Source organism: Pezoporus occidentalis, unplaced genomic scaffold (assembly GCF_034315485.1).
Source record: "Pezoporus occidentalis ecotype Australia unplaced genomic scaffold, CSIRO_AGI_Poc_V1 ctg103, whole genome shotgun sequence".
Taxonomy (NCBI): Eukaryota; Metazoa; Chordata; class Aves; order Psittaciformes; family Psittacidae; genus Pezoporus; species Pezoporus occidentalis.
The window spans coordinates 761212-785517 of NW_026912812.1; the positions used below are offsets into that span (position 1 = coordinate 761212).

At 38.3% G+C, this 24306-nt stretch overlaps 1 protein-coding gene across 3 annotated transcripts in view; it reads left to right on the forward strand.

Annotated features, from left to right (window-relative positions):
* The window catches only part of HDAC9 (histone deacetylase 9), a 387421-nt gene that overhangs the window by 156735 nt on the left and 206380 nt on the right, over nt 1-24306 (forward strand). For 2 of the 3 annotated variants that reach the window (XM_062616787.1, XM_062616797.1), the window contains exons 3-6: nt 9197-9438; nt 10412-10562; nt 12665-12791; nt 14661-14782. In XM_062616787.1, the coding sequence (XP_062472771.1) occupies nt 9197-9438; nt 10412-10562; nt 12665-12791; nt 14661-14782 (642 nt within the window). The remainder of the gene's footprint in view (nt 1-9196; nt 9439-10411; nt 10563-12664; nt 12792-14660; nt 14783-24306) is intronic. The other variant, XM_062616808.1, reaches the window with a different exon arrangement.

Here is a 24306-nt window from a genome sequence, read left to right on the forward strand (position 1 = left end):
CATGGTAGTCAAGGTTGTTCCCTGAAAGACATTTCTGTCTAAAGCAGACAATAGATTAAATCAAGGCCTTAAAAACCTCCACAGCCCTTTCATCAAGATGAGAGGGATCTTCCTCAGGAGCTCCTCCTTACTTTTATTAGAGCAGCCCATATTCTCTGCCGATGGATGTTGTTACCTATCCAACTTTGGGGCTTGACCCATGTATAATATTGCCATCAGCTGTATTGCCATTGTTTGTCCCTTTTCATATTCTGCCACTCCTAATTCAGTTCTGCAGTCTAATAAACTCTATCCTTTTTCCTTTGCTTTGCATCATCATTGGGGCCATATCTTTCCCTTTTAGTTTCCCTGCCTTACCCATGCATACTGTAATCTCTGTGCATGCATGCATTACACTATGCATGCTGTAATCTCTTCTGCTCCTAGGTATAAGTAATCCAACTTGTGGACTTCTGAAAAGTGGCAAACCAGTCACCTAGTATTATTTATTCATTTTACTTCAATCACTGTACAAATATAGTAGGTGTTCTATGTGACCAAAGGAAGACAGATTCTGCTGAGTATGCTGCAGTCCAAGGCAACGTGGTACAAAGGGGAGCAGAATAAGAAAAAATATATAATGCAAAGAAGCACATTTTTGCTAATAAACATCTGGAATTGTTAATTTTGCGCAGGTTACATGAGAGTTTTATTTCTGAGTTAACATAGTTAGTAGTATTGTATTGCCAGACTCTGACTGACATCTCATTTGCTTTCTCATTAGAAAGATTCTTTAAGAGGTATAATTATTCTTTTGTTGGGTTTTCCCCCTCCTCTGTGGGAGATTTCAGTTCTGTCTTCCCTTTTTCTGTACGTGTGATCAAAACCATTTTTAAGCCCATGCTTGTCAAAGTTCAGGATGTTCCATCAATATTTACTAAAACATTGGAATGATAGAAGGTCTTTCTTGATTTCCTGGGTATAATGGAGAGGTTGTGAGCTTTGTAAGTTATATGTACATTATAGGTTTTGCTCTTCAGTAAAAAAAAGGAAACAGAAACCCTTAAATATCGTAGCATCTTGGGGAGCGCATAAAGCTTCAAGAATAAAAAAAAACCAGACCCCTAGGAACTGGAAAATATTCTTTTCGATGCACCTTAGGCGTTAGTCATCTTTTTCCCTAAAATACAAAGTTGACAACAGTTCCTTGAAAGATGTGCACTGTATGTTGTCTTCTAAGGGTTTCATTTGGAGTACTGGCTGTCACACTCCTGGAATAGCGAAGCTATATGGGGGTACTTGCTCAGCAAACCTCCACACACTGTCTGATTTGCCTGGAGCATGCTGCCTTATGACACTTCAGGATATACCTGCTGTCATCCCCAAATGGTTTACCTTTGATATCCTGACTTCAAGCAAGAGATTTTTCCCCTCTCCTTTTTCTCTGTGTCATCCACTTGAGATTAGAATAGTCGTGTCCCTACAGCTGGGAGTTACTCAGCAAGTTCTAAACTTGACATTGCCACCAACATCCCTGCAGCATTTGCAGGTTGAGAAAAGATGAAAGAAAAGTAGGTGAAGATCATCTGTTCAGGATGTATTTGGTATCACTCATAGTGATCTCCAATTGTCTCTGAGTGGGGGATGAGGCAAAGCCAGTAGCAGGTTACTGGAACCCCTCATGGTGCCCTCTCAGTCATCCTTAGCAACCTGGGGGACTTCTGTCTTTTAATGTGTAATAATAGTGACATAATTACAAACATATTGGCTTTCTCATATGTATGTTGCATCTATCATTATACCTGTTTTAAAAAGGGTGAGAGGAGTCCATCATATCGTGTCTGCTCCTTGATATTTCTTAACATTTCCAGATATGATTTAAGAATTATGCATGCATGCAGATTTATATCACATGTGCTTTCATTATAATTAATTAATTTTAAGGCTTTTATGAACTGACCAGCTGATAGTGATAAACTAGCACCTACTGATTTGAAGTCATACCTTCTTAGTTCTGCAACCACTATGTCGTGCTGCCACCAAATCAAACCTTGTTTGGCATCTTCAATATAATCTTGCTAACAGTAGTATTGATTTGTGCACAGAACATACACAGCCAAAAGAATGCTATTTTACATTCTACCCTGTCATTTCTTGTGCATGCATGCCATGGGGTGGGTACATTGTGATCAAATAGGTTAACCCAATACCATGTATGAACAGCATAATTAACACTGGTATGTTATCAGTATTTAATACTGTCACTGCTGTGTCATAGACTGAAACTGAGAAGAAAATTATATAAAAATTGCACATTTTAAACTTTATGTTAATTTATCTTTGTCCTGGTTTTATCTCGCTTGCAGAATTAGTATCTAGAATTTAGGATATTTGGATTCCTTATATCAAAATAGAATTTTGTGGAAAGTGAAAATATGCCTGTGTGCTGATGGGTGTAGGGAACATGTATGTAAGAGTTCTCCTAACCAAAATATAAATGAAGTCAGAAACCCAAATATAGCTCAGCTTGGATTTCTTGATAACAGATCATCCCAGGTTTGAGTTTAGGTGTCTAACATTCTGATGTGATTTACTGGGCACATTTGTGTTTATTCCTGTGACGGAAGTGATTGGCCTGATGTTTTCATGAACTCTGGCAAGCTCGTAAGTGGATCTTTTGCTCATCTATTCAGTAGAGAAGAAACAGTGAACACTATAACATTTACAAACTTCTTGGCTATAACAAATTAGATGGCATTTATGTTTGTGTTTGTTATGACTGTTTAACTCAAAAGGCTATTTGCAGCGAAGGAATCTGATTTTCATAAATCAGTATATAAAGCCTTTGATTTTTTACAAAAGCCAGCTAGCTGTAACTTCAGTGTTGGTATTTCAAGGCCTCTCACTGATATTTTAGAAGTTTGTGGTTGGTTGAGCTTCCTTTCCAGGCCCTGGGGAAATAAGAGAATGGTAAATCAAAGCCCAGATCGCTGTTTGCATTTATTTTACTTCTCATTATTACACGTGTGCAAACACTTAAAAGAAATAGGGAAAAGGTATAATGATAAGATCATTTTTATAGAACAAAGGGGAACACATTTCTAGTCTAATTTATTACACTTCTTATTACTATAAACTCAATTGAGTGCCTCATCAAGTTTGACAGTTCACTTATGTTTCTAATTCAGTCATAGTACTGTTTAAAATAATTACTTAGTCTTAAAGGATAATCCAAGAGAATAACTGTAAAGTATTTTTTCTGATCTGAAATGTCCTAATTTCTTGTGTTTTTCCTTCCCAAGCAAGGAAGCTTTATAACTACAAATTGCAGTCGAGTACTTAACTGCCGTAAAATGTCATCATGTTGCCTTTGAGAAAAAATATATCTGATTTGCATTTGCTGTCTTCTTTCTTCTTTACTTGCATGTGACCAAAATCCAGAGTATGATTGAAGGTTTATAATTGGTATTTTAAAATATTTAAAAACATTAAGTGAAATCTAAGCAACACTTTTTTTTTTTTTAGCTTGGATGCGTCTTTAGTGTAATTGTGAGAGTGGAGAAAAAATTCTGCTGGTTTTAAATACTGGAAAATATTTTTATAAGTGTCATCCTAAATGCGGGTGATTTTATCCCCATATTAACATGAGATGCTCTCAAGGCTGTCTTCTTTCACTCCTATACTCCTGAGAGAGATTCTTCATCAAGCTTCTCAGGTGGCATTAAGATGCTTTGCGTATATTGAAGTTAACAGAGGAATGACAGATTATGCCATCTGAGAATTGAGGTACAAGATTTTAGCCACCAGAGCTGGGATGATAAAAGCATCCCATGGGATGTACCCTGACCCTTCACAGTTTATTGATCATCTGACTCATGCTTCTGATGTCACGAGTTATTCTTAAAATCTCATCTTCTTGCTCCTGAAGCTTGCCAGGCATGCCTTGCTGTGGCATAGCTTCCCCAGAAAACCATGAGCCGCCTCTTCTCTGGGGAATGGACTCTGGATTAGGGTATTTTTCTGCGGGTTTGAACGTTGAACAACAGCTGTGTGTTTTTCATGCCAGACTCCATAGTAGTAGTCATAGCTATTCAAACCCACTTTGCTCACTTAGTTTCCCAGCACCCTCACAATGGACACATTTCTCCTCTGTTGGCTATTTACAGTGTGGCCTCTCTGACACCTTATAGGTATGCCAGGGCTGCTCTTAGATTACAGAATGAGCAATGCTCCTGTAATGCTGCTTCTTGGTAAAGAAAGCTCAGAAGTTTTAACTCCTTTTCATGTGCTCAATCTCTGGGTGGCTGCTTGTGTGCTGTTGCTTGGCCAGTCCTTTTCTGCCCCATGTCCTGCAAGTTACTTTGTGTCTCACCTGCCACCAGAGTAACTGTCTTAGCCTCTGTTCTTTATTCCTGCAACTTTCAGCCTTCTATGGTACTTCATTTTTTAATCTTTTCAAAGACTTTTTCAATCTATGTTCATAGACACTGATCAGAAACATTTAGATCTCCTTTCTGTAAATTCTGTAGTGCTCTGATTATGTCATGATTGACTCATGGCTAATCCTGATAAAAAGGAAGTTTTTTCACTTTCTTTGAATGAAGAAACCAAATGGAGGCAATTTCTTTTATATAAAAATGTGTGAAACTGTTCTGGTTTGTTTTCATTTTATGAAAAGCATATGAAAACTATGAAAAGTACTGTTCAAGTTAGTAATAACTTTAGGTGGGCTCTGTTTTGTAGAGCAGAGTTCAAAAGAGTACCACTAGTATAAACAGCTCTCCCATTCTCTCTTTTCTTTGTAATATTTCACCAAGTTGATGCCTGGGGTAAGGTGTGGCCATTTCTTGGCAGAATGATTCTTCCAGATTTTACTTGGTTTGGTGTGGTTTCAGGAATATGCTTTTATTGCCTAATACTGGAGTTGCTGGTTGGAGGACCTTGTCATCTGTCTCTTGTCACATGTAATTTTAATTTAGCATTCCAAATTTTATAGTCCTCCTTGCTCACTTCATAAAACTTAATGGCTTCTCCACTAAAAGGCTGCCTTGGATGACCAAGGCAGGAGAAAGACCCTTGCTGGCTTCACACCATGTTCTCTCTCCAGCCGTTTTTATTGTCCCAGCCCAACAGCCTAACTTGAGAAATGCCTTTGGGAAAGAGTTAGCTTGAATCTCTGAAGTCCTAGCAAATTCACACAGTTCCTTTAATGTAAGAATTGTCAGTGTCCTAAGTGCAATATTCTGGTAAGCAAGTCTACTAGAATTCTTCATCGTTGCATCTCAAATAATGAGTGGTGACTGTTCAGCTGGTTTCGGCATACCTTAAGTTCCTGTTTTTAGAGATGGCATAAGTGTCTTCAAAGAAAGGTAACTGTCAATAAGAACAGATTGCCTCTCTTGGGATATGATGTTAAGAAAGTGTGCTGTTGGAAGATTTGTGTATTCTAATATACCAGAAATTGAAAGTAGTCACGAGAAACAAAGCTTGAAATGTCACTTCTCAGTGGAAGACTTATAGTTTTTCAGCTATTTCCATTTTAAGAAATGGTTTCCAAAAGCAAAGCCTCAGGGTTAAATCAAGCTCTTCTGCCTCTTTTCATATGTGCTTCAAGCATCTAAATCTACTCAACAAGCATGCTGTTTTGCAAGTATCTTATTTTCTTTCCACAAAATGTCAAAAGCACTGCGGGAAGTGCCATCTATGGATTATAATTGATATGGCTGCTCTTCTGAGCCTATTTTTGTTGTTGTGTTTGAAGATAAAGGCAATCGAGTATTTATAGGAAAAATAAATACATATGCCTTTTTCAGTGTGTAGTAGCTGAAAATTAAATATTTTCCTACTCAAATCTTGGCATGTTTCCTGGAATCACCAAGTTTTCAGTAACGTTTTTAGTTAATATTCTACAGCCTACTTTGTATTCACTGCAGATGACAAGAGCTCAAAGAGCTTGTCTTTATTTAACCTTAGAGAGGAATCCCTGGCTTGCTGTGTAGTTGACAGAGCTGTAGGGAAGGATCTGCTCCAGACCGCAGTGGGGAATAGTACCTACTACAGCCTCCCTCCAGTGGTGATACTGGAAATCCTGCAAAACAAGGCTCCTTAAAGTGAAGTTAGTCTTCATCAAGTTCTGATTAATATTTTCTTCATTATCCATTCTTTTCCTCCTTTGGCTAATGTCTTGACAAGTCCTTTTGTTATAGTCTTGCATCCCACTGCTTCTCATGATGTTTGGAAGTTGAGGGAACTGATTAGAGCATTCCTTTCCTACTGAAAAATACATATATCTGTTGGGGGGGGGGTGGTGTGTGTGTGAAAAAAACATGAAAAGCCCTGATGAGAATAAACATCCTGCATCACCTTTGCTCTTTTGAGACTTAAAATTGCATTGGGGTAGTGGTGGGGGGAAAGATGCTTCAGCTGAAAGTCAAAGCTTTTAAAGACATTGATTCTCTGCTCCATTACACATTTTTCACACTGGTGTAGCTCCACAAGGCTGCTTTTGTCTCTTACTTGTCAGCTGATAACAAGTAAGGAGAATGTAAATGTCCTGTGGCATTAGGACCGCCTAACAGAGAGTAGCAAACAATTTGGTTTCATTGATGGTTTTATAGTTCCTTCATTGGAGGAACTATCAATTTCATTGATGAGGTTGACTATTCAGCCAACTTTTAGCTATTACAGTTCTAAGACAGTAGTTACCCCCAGAAATTAGTATTCCCTATGTCAGCAGTTAGTAGTAGCATTGGGGGGGGGTGGGGGTAACCTTATTGCTCACAATAGTTATGCCAGGAAATAAATGCTTGTCTTTATTTGTCAGTAAACATTGGCATTTAAGTGACATTAGAGATCATGTATTGATTTCTGTGGATTCAATCTAGAACTACCATAATATTTATTTTCTGCCATGTTAAGGGTTAAGGTAAAGTTGAACTCGATGAAATAGATATTCCAGAACCAGATTTATTGTCTGAGTGTGTAAAAATTCTTGAAAATGTGAATCTCACCCGTCTGAGCCTGCCTTCAGTTGTACGTTTTACTAATAGCGGAAGGGAATATCCATTGTTGGAAAAAACTGGAGGCCAACCCTCATGCAAAGTGCTCTGAAAATGAAGAAGTGGGATGTTCATCAGAGATAGGAAGTATAATTAGCCTGAATCAACATGCAGACTTGTAGGGGTGGATTTGTAGCCAGTATCTGTGGAAAAAAATGCAGTGCAAACACTATTCTGAACCAAACCATGCAGGGTTTAGTTTGCAAACACTATTGCAAACCAGACCCTGCAGGGTTTGCTGAGCTCCAGTTACTGTTACTTCTTCTAGTAAGTCTTATTATCCTGTCACAGAAGATGTAAGAAAATCCATCTCTCCACTTTAAACATAAGCCTTTGTCACCTACAGCACAATTAATGTTAAAAATAGAGCGCTGATGATAAGATTGTGACTTGCAGGCAATGAGGCATTGTCCAAGTACCAGAGACTTATCTGAAGGGCCAGTCAGCCTACATGGTTTGCTGTCAATTTGCTGATTGCCATTTCTCTCTGAGTTTGATGAAATATTCATGTCTTTGCTCTGCTCTCTGCAAGCACTATTGATTTCTTGTATAAACGTGGCTATATTTAGTCTAGACAAATGGAATGTGGATTGCTGCTGAATAAATGGGATGAAAGGCTGGGGGTTTGCCTGTCCACTTCTCTTGGTTTATGGCAATTATTTATAATCACAAGCAGTTTTAATAAGTTAAAGGTGATTTTTTATAATTCAGTGATTAGTCTCAGAACAAAAGTAAGCACCTAGATACAATCATTCTGTTGGGATAGCAGGTTAACAAGGCATGCTCTAAGGTTTACAATAACAGTGACTAGGATAAAAATAAAAAAAGAAAGAACCAAAACCACCCAGAAAGTTTTATGTTTTGATTTTTTTTTTTTTTTTGATAAGAATATGATCGGTAGAAGAGATTGATGTCTCGTCTCTTGTGTTATAAAACTATAATAAAACAAAACAAAAATATTTGATCCTACAGTTACAGTTCAGTTGTTCATTTTCCTGCAGTTTCAACTTTTACTGCTGCGATTTTACTGCTTGCTAGAATATTTCTGTTTCATTTTGGTCTTCTCCTTGAAAACAGATACAGTGGTAGCAGAGCAAAAGGAGAAAATATGCTTTAAATCTTGTTCTCTAGTCGTTTCCGACAGCATGTTTGTTTTCAGTTAATAATCTTACTTTCCAGAGAAGATAGGAGAGCAAGAGTGGATGTGTTTGTGTTCCACTGTCCTCTCGTGGATGGAATCAGAACTGCTGAGCTTCAGCTGAGACCCTCAGCTACTATTTATTTTGGTCTTGTAGAAATGTTACTTGCTAGTTTTTTGTTCTTTTGAAACAGATAAAGCTACATTCTGTCTTCATTTGGTGTGAAAACCTGAGCTTTACAAGTATTGTATTGAAAATCATCAAATCTCTCTCTTATGCTGCTATTTAGTTCCTTTGATTTAAATAGATAGAAGGAAACAGGATTCTTCATTAAGGACTTTAATGCTGGATTAACAATGTATTCCCTTGCTGCAACAAATTGGAATAATTCAAGACATTTTTATTTTCATACTGTATCTAGTGTATTATGTCTAAGCCAAGCATGGTGTTTCCTTTCCAAAAAGCTGTATTAAAACTTCTTGGTTTGTGTCAAATTATTTTTTTATTTCCTAATTTTATATGTGTTGTTCCTATGTATATTTACATGCAGTAGCTCTGTCACATTGGGTAGCTATTCATGTTCAACACCATCCTCAGAAAATCTACATGCTGGCTTTGGAAAATCTCTTGCAATGCAGTGCAAACTGGAAGGTTGTCATCTTACACTGAAGGTGTGCCCTGACTGTTTATTGTGAGGCATTAATAATACCTAGGAGATTCTCACTAAATATTGCTCTGTTAGTCTGCAACATGGTTTTAGAACTGGGTTATTTGTTAGTCTGCTTAGCAGGATATTAATCAGGCAGTATTTTATGCAGAGGATGGAAAAAAGATGATAAGATCATTTGTAAAATCTCCAGTTGCTAGTAGGAATGCTGAAGTTTGCATTGCCTTAGTATTTTGTTAGGTCTATACATTGAAGAAGTCTTTGATTTAAATTGATCTTTTCCCCAGGGGGAACGATCTCTATTCTCGTTCTCCAGTTATATATGTGTATGTTTTGTTGTTTTCTTCCCACAGTGGATGTGAAGCCAGAGGTTGCCGTGGCATTAGAGCCTATCTCACCATTGGACTTGCGAACTGACCTCAGGATGATGGTTCCCATGGTGGACCCAATTATGCGTGAAAAGCAGCTACAGCAGGAACTACTTCTGATCCAGCAGCAGCAGCAAATTCAGAAACAGCTGCTGATTGCAGAATTTCAGAAGCAGCATGAAAACCTGACCCGCCAGCATCAGGCCCAGCTCCAGGAGCACATTAAGGTAGCAACATTTTTCATTTATCCCTCGCTTATCTGCAAACTGAATATGCTTAGACAGGCATGAAAAGGGAACATGCCTGAAAGGCTGGCTGTGACTGAGAGCTGGTGTTTGAGTGCTTCTTTCTCTGCTTTTGGGTGATAAAAGCCTTTTCAAGCAAAACTGCTAGCACTTACCAGTGAGTTGCTAACAGCAGACCAAGGCAGTACTATGAGAACCATCAAGCTCATGAAGCCACCATGTTTTCAGAAAATCAAACCACCTATTTTGCAAACCTGTTTTTTCAGCCAGACTTCAATATGGCTTTCTTTCCTGTATGTGCAGTTTTTGAGTATATTAAGAGACTGCTTTTTTTGAGCTACTGTTTTGAGTTTTTGACCACAAATCAGATTGATGGGCAAGTGCATAATATCTGCATTTGTAAAATGGAGGCAGGCCCTGAAAGTGTTGTGTTTTCACTCTTCTCTGGGCTGCCTCTCATAATATGTAGAAAGTAAATGATTTATGGGATTACATGCGCTGTAGTAGGATTGCTATAATGGATTTTGACTGTGAATTTATTATCTTGCCCTTCTTTTCATTTTTTCCTTCTGATCTACTTGCTGTTATGCTACTGTGCTGATTCCACGCAGTGGAGCTGACAAAATGCAGCAGAGAACAGCAGCCAGGGTTGGGTCATGCACTGGCAAAGAACCTTGTGAAGTTTCCAGGCATTTTTGCCAAAAGAGAAAGAAGTGAAACCAGAGCAGCAGTCTGCTACCTGACATTAGAGTTCATTTTAGTGACAGCCAGTAATGCACAATCCTACTTCAGAGACTGGGGAAAGTCAGTTAAGAGGTGAACAGAAGTGTAAGCCCAAAATCAGGCACTGTTACTCAGTTATTCGGGGGGGGGGGGGGGGGGGATGGGATGTTTTAGCCAAGAGTGACCAAGAAAACAGTGCAAACTGCTCTTATGTCTTTTTGTTCTGTGCAAGTTACAACAGGAACTCCTAGCCATTAAACAACAGCAAGAACTCATTGAAAAAGAGCAGAAACTGGAGCAGCAGAGACAAGAGCAGGAGCTGGAGAGGCATCGCAGGGAACAACAGCTCCCTCCCCTCCGAGGCAAAGAAAGAGGCCGAGAAAGTAAGAGTCAGTGTACCATGAATTCTAAGAAGAAATTATTCTGTTTCCCTTTGCTTTCACCCAGACAAAATGGACCATGAACAGGAGCCTGAAGCAAGCCTGTTACTGTGTAAAATAGGCAACTAGAGAAGTCGAGGCTGTGCTTGCAGAAAAGCAGGGCCATGTCCTGCACCCACAGAAACTCATAGTTGGTGTATGTGCAGACTTGGCTGAATGCAGGAGAGCACATTTTGACAGACCCGTGTATATGCCTCTCAAGAATCTATCTCTTTTTATAAGGAGGGAATCTGAAAGCCTAAAGCTTCACATGAGAACTTCTTTCTGTAGAGGTTATTTCCCAATGCAGAAAGTACTACAAAAACCAAAACAAACAAAAAAAGAAATTACATACTAAATCAAATGTTGTTTCAAGGTTGGAAATATAAAATATTTAAGAATATCTTTGGCTGAAACTTTTTAACACTTTTGCTAGTACTTTTTCAAACTACCTTGTGTTTGGTTTTGATGCCTAAAAGTTATTTTTAGTTCATACACTGCTCTAAGATAAATGACAAAGTATGCTGCTGGGATTTGGTGATCACTAGAGGGAGACACATACAAATAATTCTCCTTAGTGAGGTCAGTTTAAAAATCAGGTTGAAGTACATCATGAAGGTATTCAAAATGAAGCTGCCGTGAGCAGATATTGTTACTTGCCCTGCTAAATGTCCTCAAGAATTAACTGACAAAGAAGCAGGAAATAAACTGTACATTATACTCCTGCCTCTTTTACTTGGGTGGAAAAATGTAGCGGTTCAGTTGTAGGTGTGCGGTATTGTAGGCTTTGGAAATTAAGGTGCCTATGGTGCTTCTAGTACTTTGGTGAATAATGAATACTTGGAAGCATTACCAACCCAGCAGTGGAAGGGTGGCAGAAACTACAGGAATAAAAGTTTCCTGTAAGTGGTATGAAAAATCAGCCTCCATATGAAAGTTTGGCTTTACTAGTGCTCCCACCAAAGGAGGAGCAGTGAAATTAGTGGTTTCCGTCTTAGTTTGCCTTTCTGGGTGGCTGTTCAGTATGTAGCAGCCAGCCGAGCAGCACTTGTGACCCCCAGGCCCAGTCCCAGTGTTTGCATTGCTGCTGATCTACTTAATGAGTAGAGGAGGGAATGAAGGTGTGGGGAGGGGAGTTGGGTCTGAAGCTGAAGGGTAATAGAGGTATTTTATAGGAACTAGGTCACAGGGGCACATGCTCACCAGCTAGCTGTGCTGTGTCAGGGTCGAGTAACCAAATATTTACAGTATCAATATGCCTTGGTGATGCCATTTTGAAAGAGATTTTTTTTTCTTCCCTTTTTTGTCAGTGTTTACGGAAAGTTAAAGATTTTGTTTTTCATGTGCTGTTTTTATGAAGACTAATATGGCTGTTAGTAAAGAAGCATGTCCCATGCTGTAAGTAGGAATTGGCAGTTTAACCTGAAATTGACATGCCCTACTTCTTGTACTGTATTGAATTAGCCACCAAGAGAGGTCAAAATGAACTGCGTCTTCCCAGTGTTTTGGTCTTTCTGTTGGTTTTGTGTCATAAGAGTAGAGTTATTAACAAAGACTCATTTTTCAGACTGTGGTTTGTCTTCTAGGCATCACAGGTACAGACTTTTCAAGTGGCTTGAATAAAAAGGCTCACCACTGTCTCTTTTTGGACTGTTCAGAGGGCAGTTTTGCTGGGCTATTACTTTACTAAAAGATTGAAAAAGCATTCTTTTCTGCAAACTCCAAGTGACCTTTTGTCACTGTCTTTTTAGTTCTGTCCTTGGTTTTGTATTTGGGAATTATTAGGAAATAATTTAAATTCTTTAGATACATCTGGTCCTGGATAAATGGCCTCATCAACTGTTGAAATATTCCTTATGACTTCACTGGATAGCTGGGTTATGGCCAACTTCAGTCTTCTACAGACATGCATTTAATTCAAATGTTATCTCATTTGACTGATTTCCACCAGTATTTTTATAGTTTACAACACTTCCAGCAGCAAGACACAGGCTCTTCCTTGTGTTTTGGCTTTTGTTTTGTTTTTTTAAGGAAAGATAAGATGCATTTAACTCTGTGTGTCTTAGGGGCAGTGGCCAGTACAGAAGTGAAGCAGAAACTTCAAGAGTTCCTGTTGAGTAAATCGGCAACAAAAGACTCTCCAGCAAATGGGAAGAATCATTCCATGAGCCGCCACCCCAAGCTCTGGTATACGTATGTTCAGTATTAAGATGATTCCTTGCCTCATTGAGGTATCTGTTAAAACGCTTCTCCAGCAGGGGTATTGAGAGACTGCCTTTAGAACAAAACAGAAGTTCAACCAAGAAGTCAGCAGGAAGCTAGAAGTGTATTTCTGCTTGAACTGAAGAGTACTCAATGTTCAGACACAAGAACTATACAAAACAAGATGGTGTCAGAAATTTATATTAACTTTTTATTTCAACTGCTTCATCTCTTGATGCTATTGCATCTGTCATTTTTCATAGTCTCTTCAATTTTTTGCAGTTAGAACAGCTTGTGTTTGATTTACTTGGATTTTGAATCAATCACATAACTTGTTCCTTCTTCTGAAGAGATGCTGCTTTTCAGTGAGGTTACTTGAATGGTGTAAGTAACTCACAAGGATTTTGAGAAGGATAGAAGTCATTTGACTTTTCTTACTTAAATGGATTTTAGAATGCAAAACTGCTTATTCTTATGATGCCTTGGCCTTGATAAGTATCTGCTTAGGCCATTGAAACAAGTGATTTTTTTGAATCCTGGAATGGGCCTCTTAACATAGAATCACAGAATAGTTAGGGCTGGAAAGGACCTTAAGATCATCTAGCTCTAACCCCCAAATTTTAAGAGTTTACAGTTTTTACAACAGACACATAAGTCAATCCAACAAAATTAACTCACTGCATTTCTGAAAGGCGTCAATGTTACACCTGAATTTATCTTCAGTGGGACAAACAGAAATGCATATTGTACACTAGATTTCCATCTTGTGCTTTTTAACAGGAATTACTGAAGGTCTTCACTTGGAGTTTCCATTGTGAGCTAATCAGAGCATTGTGTTAACATGATTTAATATATAGTTACATGTTTCTGGTGGAGATACACTATTTTTGGTTCCCAAATAATGTGTAAAATTCACTTGAGTACCTAAGATTCCTGGACTAATAATCTAAGCTTAGTTCTTGAGTCTTCAGATGAGTGAGAACAAAAAGTTCTGCAGAGGGTGTCTTCTGCTACACTAGGGATTGTAGTACTTCTTATGCTAGTGCCCCTTTTGACAGAGTCACAGTATTGATTAACCACACTACACTGGGAAGATAGGGAGAGTCTCTGTAAAAGGCCAAGTAAAATTATGTTTAGATAAACACAAAGCTTAAAATTTTCCCTCTCTGGCCAGATGATGCTATTTCTTTGCAATTTGCAGCTTCCATGTTTATAGAAAGATGTGCCCACACTATTTCTTTCATCCAGCAGTTGTCAGAAAGCACTCTTCAGCTTGGAACTCTTCTGCTGATATGAATGCTACGTGCTGCAGAGTGGTGGGCTTGAAATCTTACAAACTGAACTTACCTACAAGGTTTTATCTGCCTTGTCCACTAAAAAGTTTGCTTTTTTATTTTCAGCAGAGAAGAAGAGCTCAGTATTTCTGCTTAGTTTTATACAAGCCCTCCTGCCCTGAAAATCCCCCAGATTTTGATAGAAGAGGCTTGGATCAATGTACATCTATTTGTATGTGATAAACAAGATGTAAATGGTTTTTGCTGTGCCCCAGCTGGTTCATATTAAAATGCAAGAGTCTAAAATGGTCAATTCCCCAAACTGGTGACAGATTCTGTCTGTAGGTCAATGTTACTCTTATCCTATGTGACTGTTATAATGAGTGCAAAAAACGCATTCTTGGGAATCCCAAGGAGTTCCATAACTTACTGTACAAGTGAAATTGGTTACATGAGCCTGTGGTTTGTGCACACTTAGATGAACAAGAAAATAAACACAGCTGAGAAAAGTGTACAACATGTGTAGACAGTTACTGCTGGTCACCTCAGTGACTGCTAATTTGTGACCTCTCTATGTCTGCTGCAGGGCTGCCCACCATACCTCACTGGATCAAAGCTCTCCACCCCTGAGCGGGGCCTCGCCACCGTACAAATATGCTTTACCAGGAGCACAGGATGCCAAGGATGATTTTCCTCTTCGTAAAACGGGTGGGTTAGTGTAGTTTATTCGAGCCCCTTACCCAGCAATTCTCCTGCCCTTTACTTTAACCATCAGCAAGGCCATCATCCTAGTCCACAAAGCCTGTTCAGAATGATGCTACGGGTAAGTTCAAAGATCCTGACTGCATCTTTACAAGGTGAAGACCAGATGGTATCAGGAGTTGGTGTTTCCCAACACTTAACAGCTAGTGCAAGCTTCAGTCCTGATAAATTTAGTTTCTAAACAGACCATCATTTCATGGGTCTTTTATGGCATTGTTTTGTTTGTTTCAGTATTACTTCTAGTTCTCTCTGTTTTGCATGGTAGGTACAATATTTGCCTTCAGATAGTGTGCTCCCTTTAGAGAATGTTTTTCAGGACATTTTTAGGGGAATTCATGGACAGGAGGACTTGGATTAATTTTATATCTTATGTCATTGGTTGTCAAAGTTGCATATGTGCATACGCAGGCATGCACACTTTTGTGTGCATTTTACACATAGAAATATGTAATACTGTACAAGAACATTTTCATTTAAGTGTTTCAGAGGATTTAGCAACTGAACCTTTTGTCTCGACAGCAGGTGAACTGCAGTATTAACTTTTTCTGCACCATAAAGAAAGCTAGAAGGATGGTGGTGGAGTCCATGTGGCTGTTGCCTCGGGTCCTTGGTGCACTGACTAGTATCCAGGAATTCAGGGAGACACTAAGAAGAGGGGAGGAAAAAAAAAAAAGAAAAGAAAACATTAGATCGTTTATTGCATGAGACTGCTGTTGAGTGATATAGTTACATTCAGAGAGAAAGTCTGACCCCCTACTGTGCTAACAGTCTTTGAATAAGATTTAGCCACTGGGAGACTGAAAACTAACTGCAAAACTGGTACTGACTTGAAAAGAAGTGGCATTTGGAACCAGCATATATTCAGAAAGAAAATCCAGTCTGTATCTAATACTTAGGGGCAGACTCTAAGCTCATATCCCCAAATATTTTCAAAGGAATGAAAGCATGAAAAGCAAAATGCTGATTTATTCTAGCTGGATTACTTTTTGTACAATATGGTGGCAATATAAGATTCTATAAAATCTTGTTCAGGCTATTCAGCCACAATAAGCCCTTATGTGGTTCTCTGCTTAATACCACTGTACAACATATATTTTCTGTGCCAATAGAATATACGTTTTCATTTTTAAAATGAAAGGACATACTCGACATCTTCTAAATAACTGTAAATTCATCTACTTGCTTTTGTAATGCAAGTTTTAATTTTTCTTCCATGTTTGTAGATCTTAAATGTTATGATTGATATTTATGATGTGTCAGACTGTTGATCTGTAAAACAAAACATTTTCAAACATTGTAACAGTAAAGTTCTCCTGCAGCTGCTAATACTTTTATATCTCTGTGGGGGTTTCAAAATATTCCTTAATTCAATTCCCATTGTCTGCATAAGAGGACTATAATATAATTAAATCCAGATGTTTTCTATATGTTATTCCAAATATTTGGGCATGCAGTGCATCAGTTCCAAAATTGAACAAAGGACATGATGACTCTCTGAAAAGATATCTACAGAATAAATAGACAAATGCTAATATAATCGTTAGCATAACCATTTCTATGACATTTACATAGTGATTCTGATAAGCATATATAAATGAAGTATACAACATGTTGTATCTTAACAAGGGAGTATATTTGATAGCTCTCCACATCCATGAAAATAGCAACTGTTAAATATCCTGTTTACACATCCAGTTTCTATGTATACTACAGCTGTTTAATTCCAGCCTTCGGCAACACCCCACAAAGATTGCAATGATTGTTCATCAGGTTGAGAGTAAAAGCAGCAGGAACCAGATTGACACAAGTCAAATGACCCTAAACTGATCTGGGTGGTTATAGGGCCATCCTCCAGGCAGAGGGGACATTGTGGAGCCTGTGTCATCCTCATGGGACCTTACTAGACAAAGATGGTCCACGAACACTCATGTATATAGACAGGCTATAAGCCTGCAGAAATCTGACCTTTGCCATGAGGGGTGAACCTCTTTTCCTTTCCTTTAGGCTATGAACGCTTATTGCCACTGGCTCCTGGTAAACCCTCTGTGTTGCTGAACCTGCATGAAGTCAGCGATTTCATATGAAAGCAGACCTTACATTCCTTTCAGCCTTAAGAAAGGATTACCTGTGGTGGATTTTAATCACAGTTTTGTTTTGCTTCTCAATTCTACTTTTCATATTCATAATATAACATGCAGATCTACCTTCTCCAACTTTAATATAATGCTGTTGGAAGGTAATTCTGATTGAATCGGTCGCTCTAAGAACAGATTCAATGGGCAGCAAAGCTGAATGATTCTCTCCTGACATCCTAATATGTTTTTCAGTGCTTAAGGGGACACTGATTCTTGCTTGCTCACTTTCTTGTTCAGTAATCTATTTAACCTTTGCTTAATTAAAGTATGCATCTCCTTATTCATCTTTTAAAAATTAATTCAGAGAGGCTATAGTAAAGAGGAAGATATTCTTAGCAGCTTTTACTCTTCTAGCATTTAGATTGTTGGGATACATAGATAGGGAAAGATACATAATAAATAACTAGGGAAAGACTTAAGATTGTCTTGCTCTTTCTATGTTTACAGCTAGGTAGCAGAGTTAACACCCTAGTGCAGTGACTGTCGTTACTCAGTAACTCTCTTAGCTGTGTGGATTATTCCTTTCTGTACAAGATGCAGCAGAATTTGTTGGCCGTGGGCTTCACGCAGCTCAGTTGCATGGAGGATTGGGACTGTCCTAGGCGCTAGAGGCCAGGATATGCAGCTCTTTGCACAGCTGCATTCAGATGCTCTGTGTTGACAGACTTTCAAAAGAGCAGAGCAAGGGGAGCTATTGCTTCATTGGACAGATAAATGTACCATAAGGAGAAGCTACGCATCTGTAGCTAAGAGCAGAATTTAGCCAAAACAGCTTAAGATCAAATATTTAAAATGCCCACAACTTTCACCGTGGATACCAGTCATAACTTGTGTTTTCTGCAAAGCACCCAAAAGCATGAGCAGCACATGGCTCATTAACTTTCAATGACACTAATGTGTCTAAGTTACCCAGAGAGGTTTGAAAATTCCTCCCTATTACTGAACACTTTTGAAATTCGTACTGACTGTTGTAAGAGCTGGGATGGGAGCTGTGCGCTTCTGAAGACCTGATCATTTACTACAGGGAACTTCTGATTGTTCAATTCCATCATGCTATGCCTATCAGTCAGGAAAAATATGATATGCTTGATGAGGTTACTATGAAACTAACAAAAATGGAGCAAACAACATGGGTTTGATAAGGTATAAGTTCTTTTCAGGAAAAGGTTTTGGTTTTTATTTGGCTTTTTTTTCTTAACCTTGTGGAAATACATGCAGAATTTTTTTGCAAATGGCCATGATATTTGCATTTTCTTCAATCTGTAACATTTCCTTTTCTGTGTGCAAGTGTTGATGCAAAGCAGCAGAAGCCAGTAAATTCCAATAAAGGTTAGCTCTCTAACCAAAGCTGCATGCTTTTTAAAAATGTTGCTATAGGTGGAATTTATGCATTTTGCCTTTTGAGTTTTGGCTTTTATTGGAAGAAATTCCCGGGGACATCATCATATGAAGGATAAAATGTTGTGGTTTTTTTTACCTGAGTTTAGCACAATCATGGTAGAATGGGAATATTGATCACTGTCTATTACTATGGGTTTTTTTTGGTTCATGCCAGTTGAATCTTTCCTTGCTGATGGAGTTGTAAGCTTACAGCTTTCATTCTGCTTAGGGATCTGAAGATCACTCACAATAGTACTATTTAAGAAGATGTTTGCAGCTCGCTTTCCAAAAATTGGAAGCGTGCTCAATGGAAATGTAGCTTGTTGGGTTGTTTTTTAAATAGCAAATAGCACAAGGTTCTTGCTTGGAGGGGGGAAATTGTGTAATTTCATATAGGAAAAAAGAGGAGATGAAGGATTGCTTAATATTGTGATGAAAGAGGGGAAGAATTCTGTGCCACACAGTCATGAAAGTCACTCTATGATAACCATAGTACATTAACCTGATTAGACAGTAGAATAGCAGCATAGCTCTGGTGTAATGAGAGTGAAAGATTCTTGAATAAAAACTCAGAAGATGTAATTAAAAAAGAAAAATAATTAGAATATTTCCTTACCATTCTGTCTGCACTAATGACTCAGTTACTGGAGCAGATGAAACTGAGAAGACCAGGTTGTGTCTGAAAGTTTTTCTTCCTTTCCTTTTTGTGCCACCAAATTCCATTTCTGTTTGCATTTTCTAAGAAAACACTCTCCTGTGAAGTAACAGTATATGAAAAAGCTGGATTTGTTTTGGTCTTCAGTAAAAATAATTTAAAAAAAAGGCTTAGAGGACTGCAAACCCTCAATTACCATATCTACCAAAACGAATAAGTCAAGCTCAGTAGAGAGAAGTGTTATTTTTCTCCAAGTTTATGAGTGAGCACAATAAATGGGAGAGACACTTTATTTATTGAAGCAGGGAAACAAAGCAAACATGATGCAGTTCTTCTCATTCTGTCCCATTTTTCAGGGGTGCTAAATATTCCTGCCTTTCAGAGTTCTTGTTTTCCTGGGTTAATGAACAGTCTTGATAAATTTGGACTAGGACATGTGCCCAAAGGAAGACACCAGTGCTTACTTAACACAGTAAGAAGGAACAACAAAAAAAAAGTGTCCTGATTCGCAGCCCTTCTTTTTCTTGACTTCTCTTCCCATTAATCACCAGACATTTTTAGCTTTCCTAAATTCACGTGAGAGGGCGTAATGAGTAGTAAGAGGTTTTAGAGAAGAAACTTTCACGTGCAATTGAAGAGTGAATCTGAAGCAAACTGTTGTTAACAGCCTCTTCTGGATTCATGTAATGAACAAGCCAAAACAGAGTTCAGCCCCTGGGAGCCAGCAACTCTAAAGAAATGTAATACCATTGTAGCTACTGTGCTGGGCTGCAGTCATCTCAGGTCTGTCAGGGTTCTATAGCCTCCTAAGCTGGGGGTGAGGAGGGATGTCCTGTCACTCTAATTTAGCTCCAGTTAAAGGAGAAATATTTTGAGATAGCTTAAAACTGAAAAAAAAAAAAAGAATGGTAGGGGCAGGCTTGACGACACTTCAGAGAGAAAAGAACTTGCGTAGGTATACTTTGGTATCATGAAAGCAGTCGGAGTCTCCACAAGGATTCAACAGGAGTCATCACCAGGATGACTTCATCATCGTAGACTTCCCTGCAGAACCAGGTTGTTCCTCTTAATAATTGTTTTATTTAACACTTACTTTTAACTGCAGGAAGTGAAAATGTTACATGGGGGTGATTCTTACTCATTTTCAAGATGACCTTGATATGAAGTTTCTTCACTATATTTCTGTTTTAGAAAAAATGCCACTACCTGTATACATACCACTTTCTCTCTTGCTAGTAATTACTCTGCTGTGCTAGGTACTGAACCTTCTTGATGGCTAGACTAATTATACAATCTTGGTCTAAATACTGTCTTCCCCTTCTACTACCCAATGCATAGCCAAAATTGAAGTACAAAGTTCTGCTTTATATGGTTTCATAAAGATTTTTCTTATACAAACTGTGTATGTTTTCAGAAATGTTATGTAAGTTACCATTAACAAGTAGCTTGTGTAACTTTTTGATAAGCAGGTAATCAGATACTAGGCACCTTTTTGACTTTTGAACCTAAAGGAAACAGTTTAAATAAGGAGCAGAGAGCGGTCCTAAAATCTAAAGCATTATAAGAGCATAATGTCCATTGAAAATGAAGTGGAATGGTTTTAATGGGCATTTCAAAGTCTATTCACTCTGGATAAATAAGTTAAAAATATTGCATAAAAAAATCTGAGACTCTTTGAAGCCAGTAGAAACTGTCCTGTTTGATTTCAGTGGGACTAGTGTTTTTCTTCCACTGTATTAGATCAGGGACAATTGAAAACTCTTAGGAAAGTAAACAAGAACATCTAAAAGATGGCAAAAAGAGAGAAACAGAGAGAGAAGCTAAAAGTGGAAATCACATGATATCGGATCATCCAAAATAGAAAACGTTAGTTAGTAAAGATTGCACTTCCCCAAACCCCTGCAAAACATAGTTTCACTAAAAAATGTGTTCAAACCCACAACTCAAATTAAGGGGTTTAGCTGCCAAATAACATGTTCTGGCTAAAGCTAAGTAAGTATTACAGAGCCATTCATGAACAATGGCATAGGCTTTGTACTTTGCTTTTGATTTTCTCATGGGAAAGTAATATAAATGAGAGTGATACCTCCCTGTTGGCTTTAACTGTTAGAAATTCAAAGCATGCTGAAATTGTACATAATTCTCTTCCAAAGGAAAGGAAATAGCATTTCAATGGTTTTCCTCAGTGTCTCGTTGAGTTATGGTGGTGCACAATTATTCTTGTTAAATTACTCTACCAGATGGAAGGTTACTTTGTATATTTAGCTAATTAAGTTGTAGGGGACTGGAATTATATCCCAGAGCATAAAGAACCTATCTAAAAGTGAACTTGTTTTAATTCAGTTTCATTGTGGGGGTGCAGTGTCAATATCTAATTAAGACTTTAAACAGGTGGGTGTTTTCTCCTCACTTAGCTCAACACAGAGAGATCCTTTCACACAGTCAACCCTGCCTATAGAAGTTAGACAAACAGGTTTTGGAAGTCCAAACAACTTTGGGCCAGTTTCATCCTCGTTTGTCTTCAGTGGAGCTGAAGTGTCTTCCTACTCTTGAGCTGAACTTGGCCCATAGTTCTCATCTTTTAGGAAAGCAAGATATACTGTGTTTTAGTTGCTTTTGTTTTCCTGGCATCCTGTACTCTTGTGTTGCCTTTGGACAAGTCTAAAGAGTATGCTTTATCAATCTAGACCTGTCCAGCTCTCATCTGCTGATGACATTGATGCCCTGTTAAACTGGGGGAGAAAGTGATGGTGTCTCATCATAAATTTCTGAATGTTGGTGAAATATTACATTATACTTGTTGCCTGAATTATCACTGCTGGACATTTTCCTAGATTAAAATATGTGGGATTTAATCCCCCTATTAACTGAATCCTTCTTGTATGGGATTTAGGGAGCAACATAATCATGAATATGATTATTCTGTAAAAATAAATCACGTATGTAAGGGTCAGATGGTGACCCTGTGAAAATCTTGACTTTTGGGGTTAGGGGATTATCTCTGGCACTTCTTCAGTGAAGAAAATATTTTTTACTGTGCAAAATTAGTGATTCTGTGGATGTTGGAGGAGAATTTAGGCTGAAGAGTGGGATTTGCTATATTTGCAGAAAGCATGTTATTATATTCCCATCAGTTCTTCCCAGCTAGAACTAACTGGTGTATATGGTCAGAAGCAGAGGTGGGAATAACCAGTGGAGACCTAACCAGAAGGACTGCCAGTCATGTATATCTAAATTTGGTTACTACTATTCAAATAAGAGATGTCCTCTATTAAATGGCCCATTTCACCTTCTTTCTCCTTTATACCTCCTGAGAACTAGTATGTGATTTGGCTCCCATAAGATGAAAATTAATTTTAAAATATCCTTGTTCTTTTACTCTATGTTTCAAGACATTATAGTATTATTTTCTTTTTAATCCCCTTTGTATTATTGGAAAAGAATATTGGTTTGCATGGAATAAGATTAAGATGAACATGGCATAGCAATGATAGTCATGGTTTCAGCAGACTTGACATGTAATGGGGATTTAAGAGGCTCGGTGAAATCATGGCCTCATTGAAGCCACTATGTAGCCCAGTGGTGCAGATGCAAGGAGCTGCTGGTTTTGTGCTAAAGGAATAGAAATTAGGAATTATATAAAGAATCCTGTTCTTTTGCCTCACAGATTACATGCAAATACCAACAGGAAATATATTGAACTGATCAGCTTTTCATTAAAAATATAAAGATCTTTAATTCTGGCTAAATGCAAGCAATACACTTATTCTTACATCTGATTCAATAAATCATTCCCAGAAAGGTAATGCCCGTTTGCATAGATAATAAACCAGAAATTTTACATTTCATACAAACTGCAGTGAATAACAAAATTCAGGTATTTAAAACAGCTTCAGGGAATATTTAATTTTTGAACCTTCTTTAGGAAATCAATGAAAATTCGCTAATCTTGTTACATAGGCTTCCTTAGCCTGCAGAGAGCTGAAGGGCTGTGAGATCCCCTCTAATCTAATTAGGTCTTTTACCACGTGTTTCACTAAACCTGTTTTTTTATTTAGGGAATGAATATTTACCTTAGTCTGTATAAATAAAGCATTCTACCTTTAACAAAAGTAAAATAAAGCAAAGTACTAAAGGGTTTCACATATGACCAACAGTCCCCTTAAAGTGAATGGTTGTATAGGAAACAGTTTCAGCTATGCCGAAAACATATTAGATGATGCAAGCCAGAAAAATAAAGTGTCTCCATCCTGCACTGCTGTATCTGGTGCTCCCGTCTTGTTGAGACCACCCAGTGGTCAGGTCCATGTAGTTTTTGGAAAAGCTTTAGAGAGCATGTGTAAATAGCTTTCAGTATCATGAATCTAATTTAAAACTCTTTCACAAGTGGCATTTTAAATCACCAGAATTTAGAAATCATTGAACCTACAGAATTTTACTATATGCTTGTATCTTCCAGTCTGTCAGGCAGTGGGGAAGATATCCACATGTTCATTGTCCAGTATTGTTTTGCACTGGGATGTGGTCTTCTGCAGCAAATGTATGAAAACAGAAACCACTGCTCATCTGGCCCATGCCTAATATATTCAGCTATGTGAAAGTGGCTGAAACAGTCTGTGGCTGCGTACAGGAAGCCAGAGCAGAAGTGAGAAATGCCATGCAGAGCAGAGACTATTTACATGTCTGCAAGAGCCATGTGCAGCAGAAGAAAGGCTGAAACCATCAGGTCTCCACAAAACACTGAGGAAGCTGGAAGGTCCCTGACCTGTGTTCTCTGCCTCTCTAGCTTCCTGCCTGCCTTTGGTTGCATTCATGGTTCTGGTGAGGAAGCCCAGATTATCTTCTCATCCTTTCTTATGGTACCTAGGAGCATCTTATGCTATTCATTCAGCCTGCATCACTGCGGGCGAAAGCGGGAAGTTTCTCCCTAGCTCATCCCCCTCAGACTAGCTACCAAGGAACCTTAGATGTGCCTCTTTTGGCTATTTCATGATGCAGTAAGTATAATGTGAGGTTTGATTTCTTGATTTCCACGTCCTGGCATGGCATAGGCTGCAGGCTGCTTTGTTATTTATGCATATCACCACAGTGACTGGGAGCCCACAGCATGGACCAGGAACTTGTTCTTTGCAATAGAGCCAATGAAATGAGAATCTCCTCACAGTATGTTTTCTCCCATTGTGCTCCTCCTGCATCAAGTGAAATTACGACAGGGATCTCAGAGTTTTCTCATTATCCACATTCGGTATCTTCTTGAAAATTCCCAGTTGCCACAGTACTAGGAAAACTTAAAGGATAAG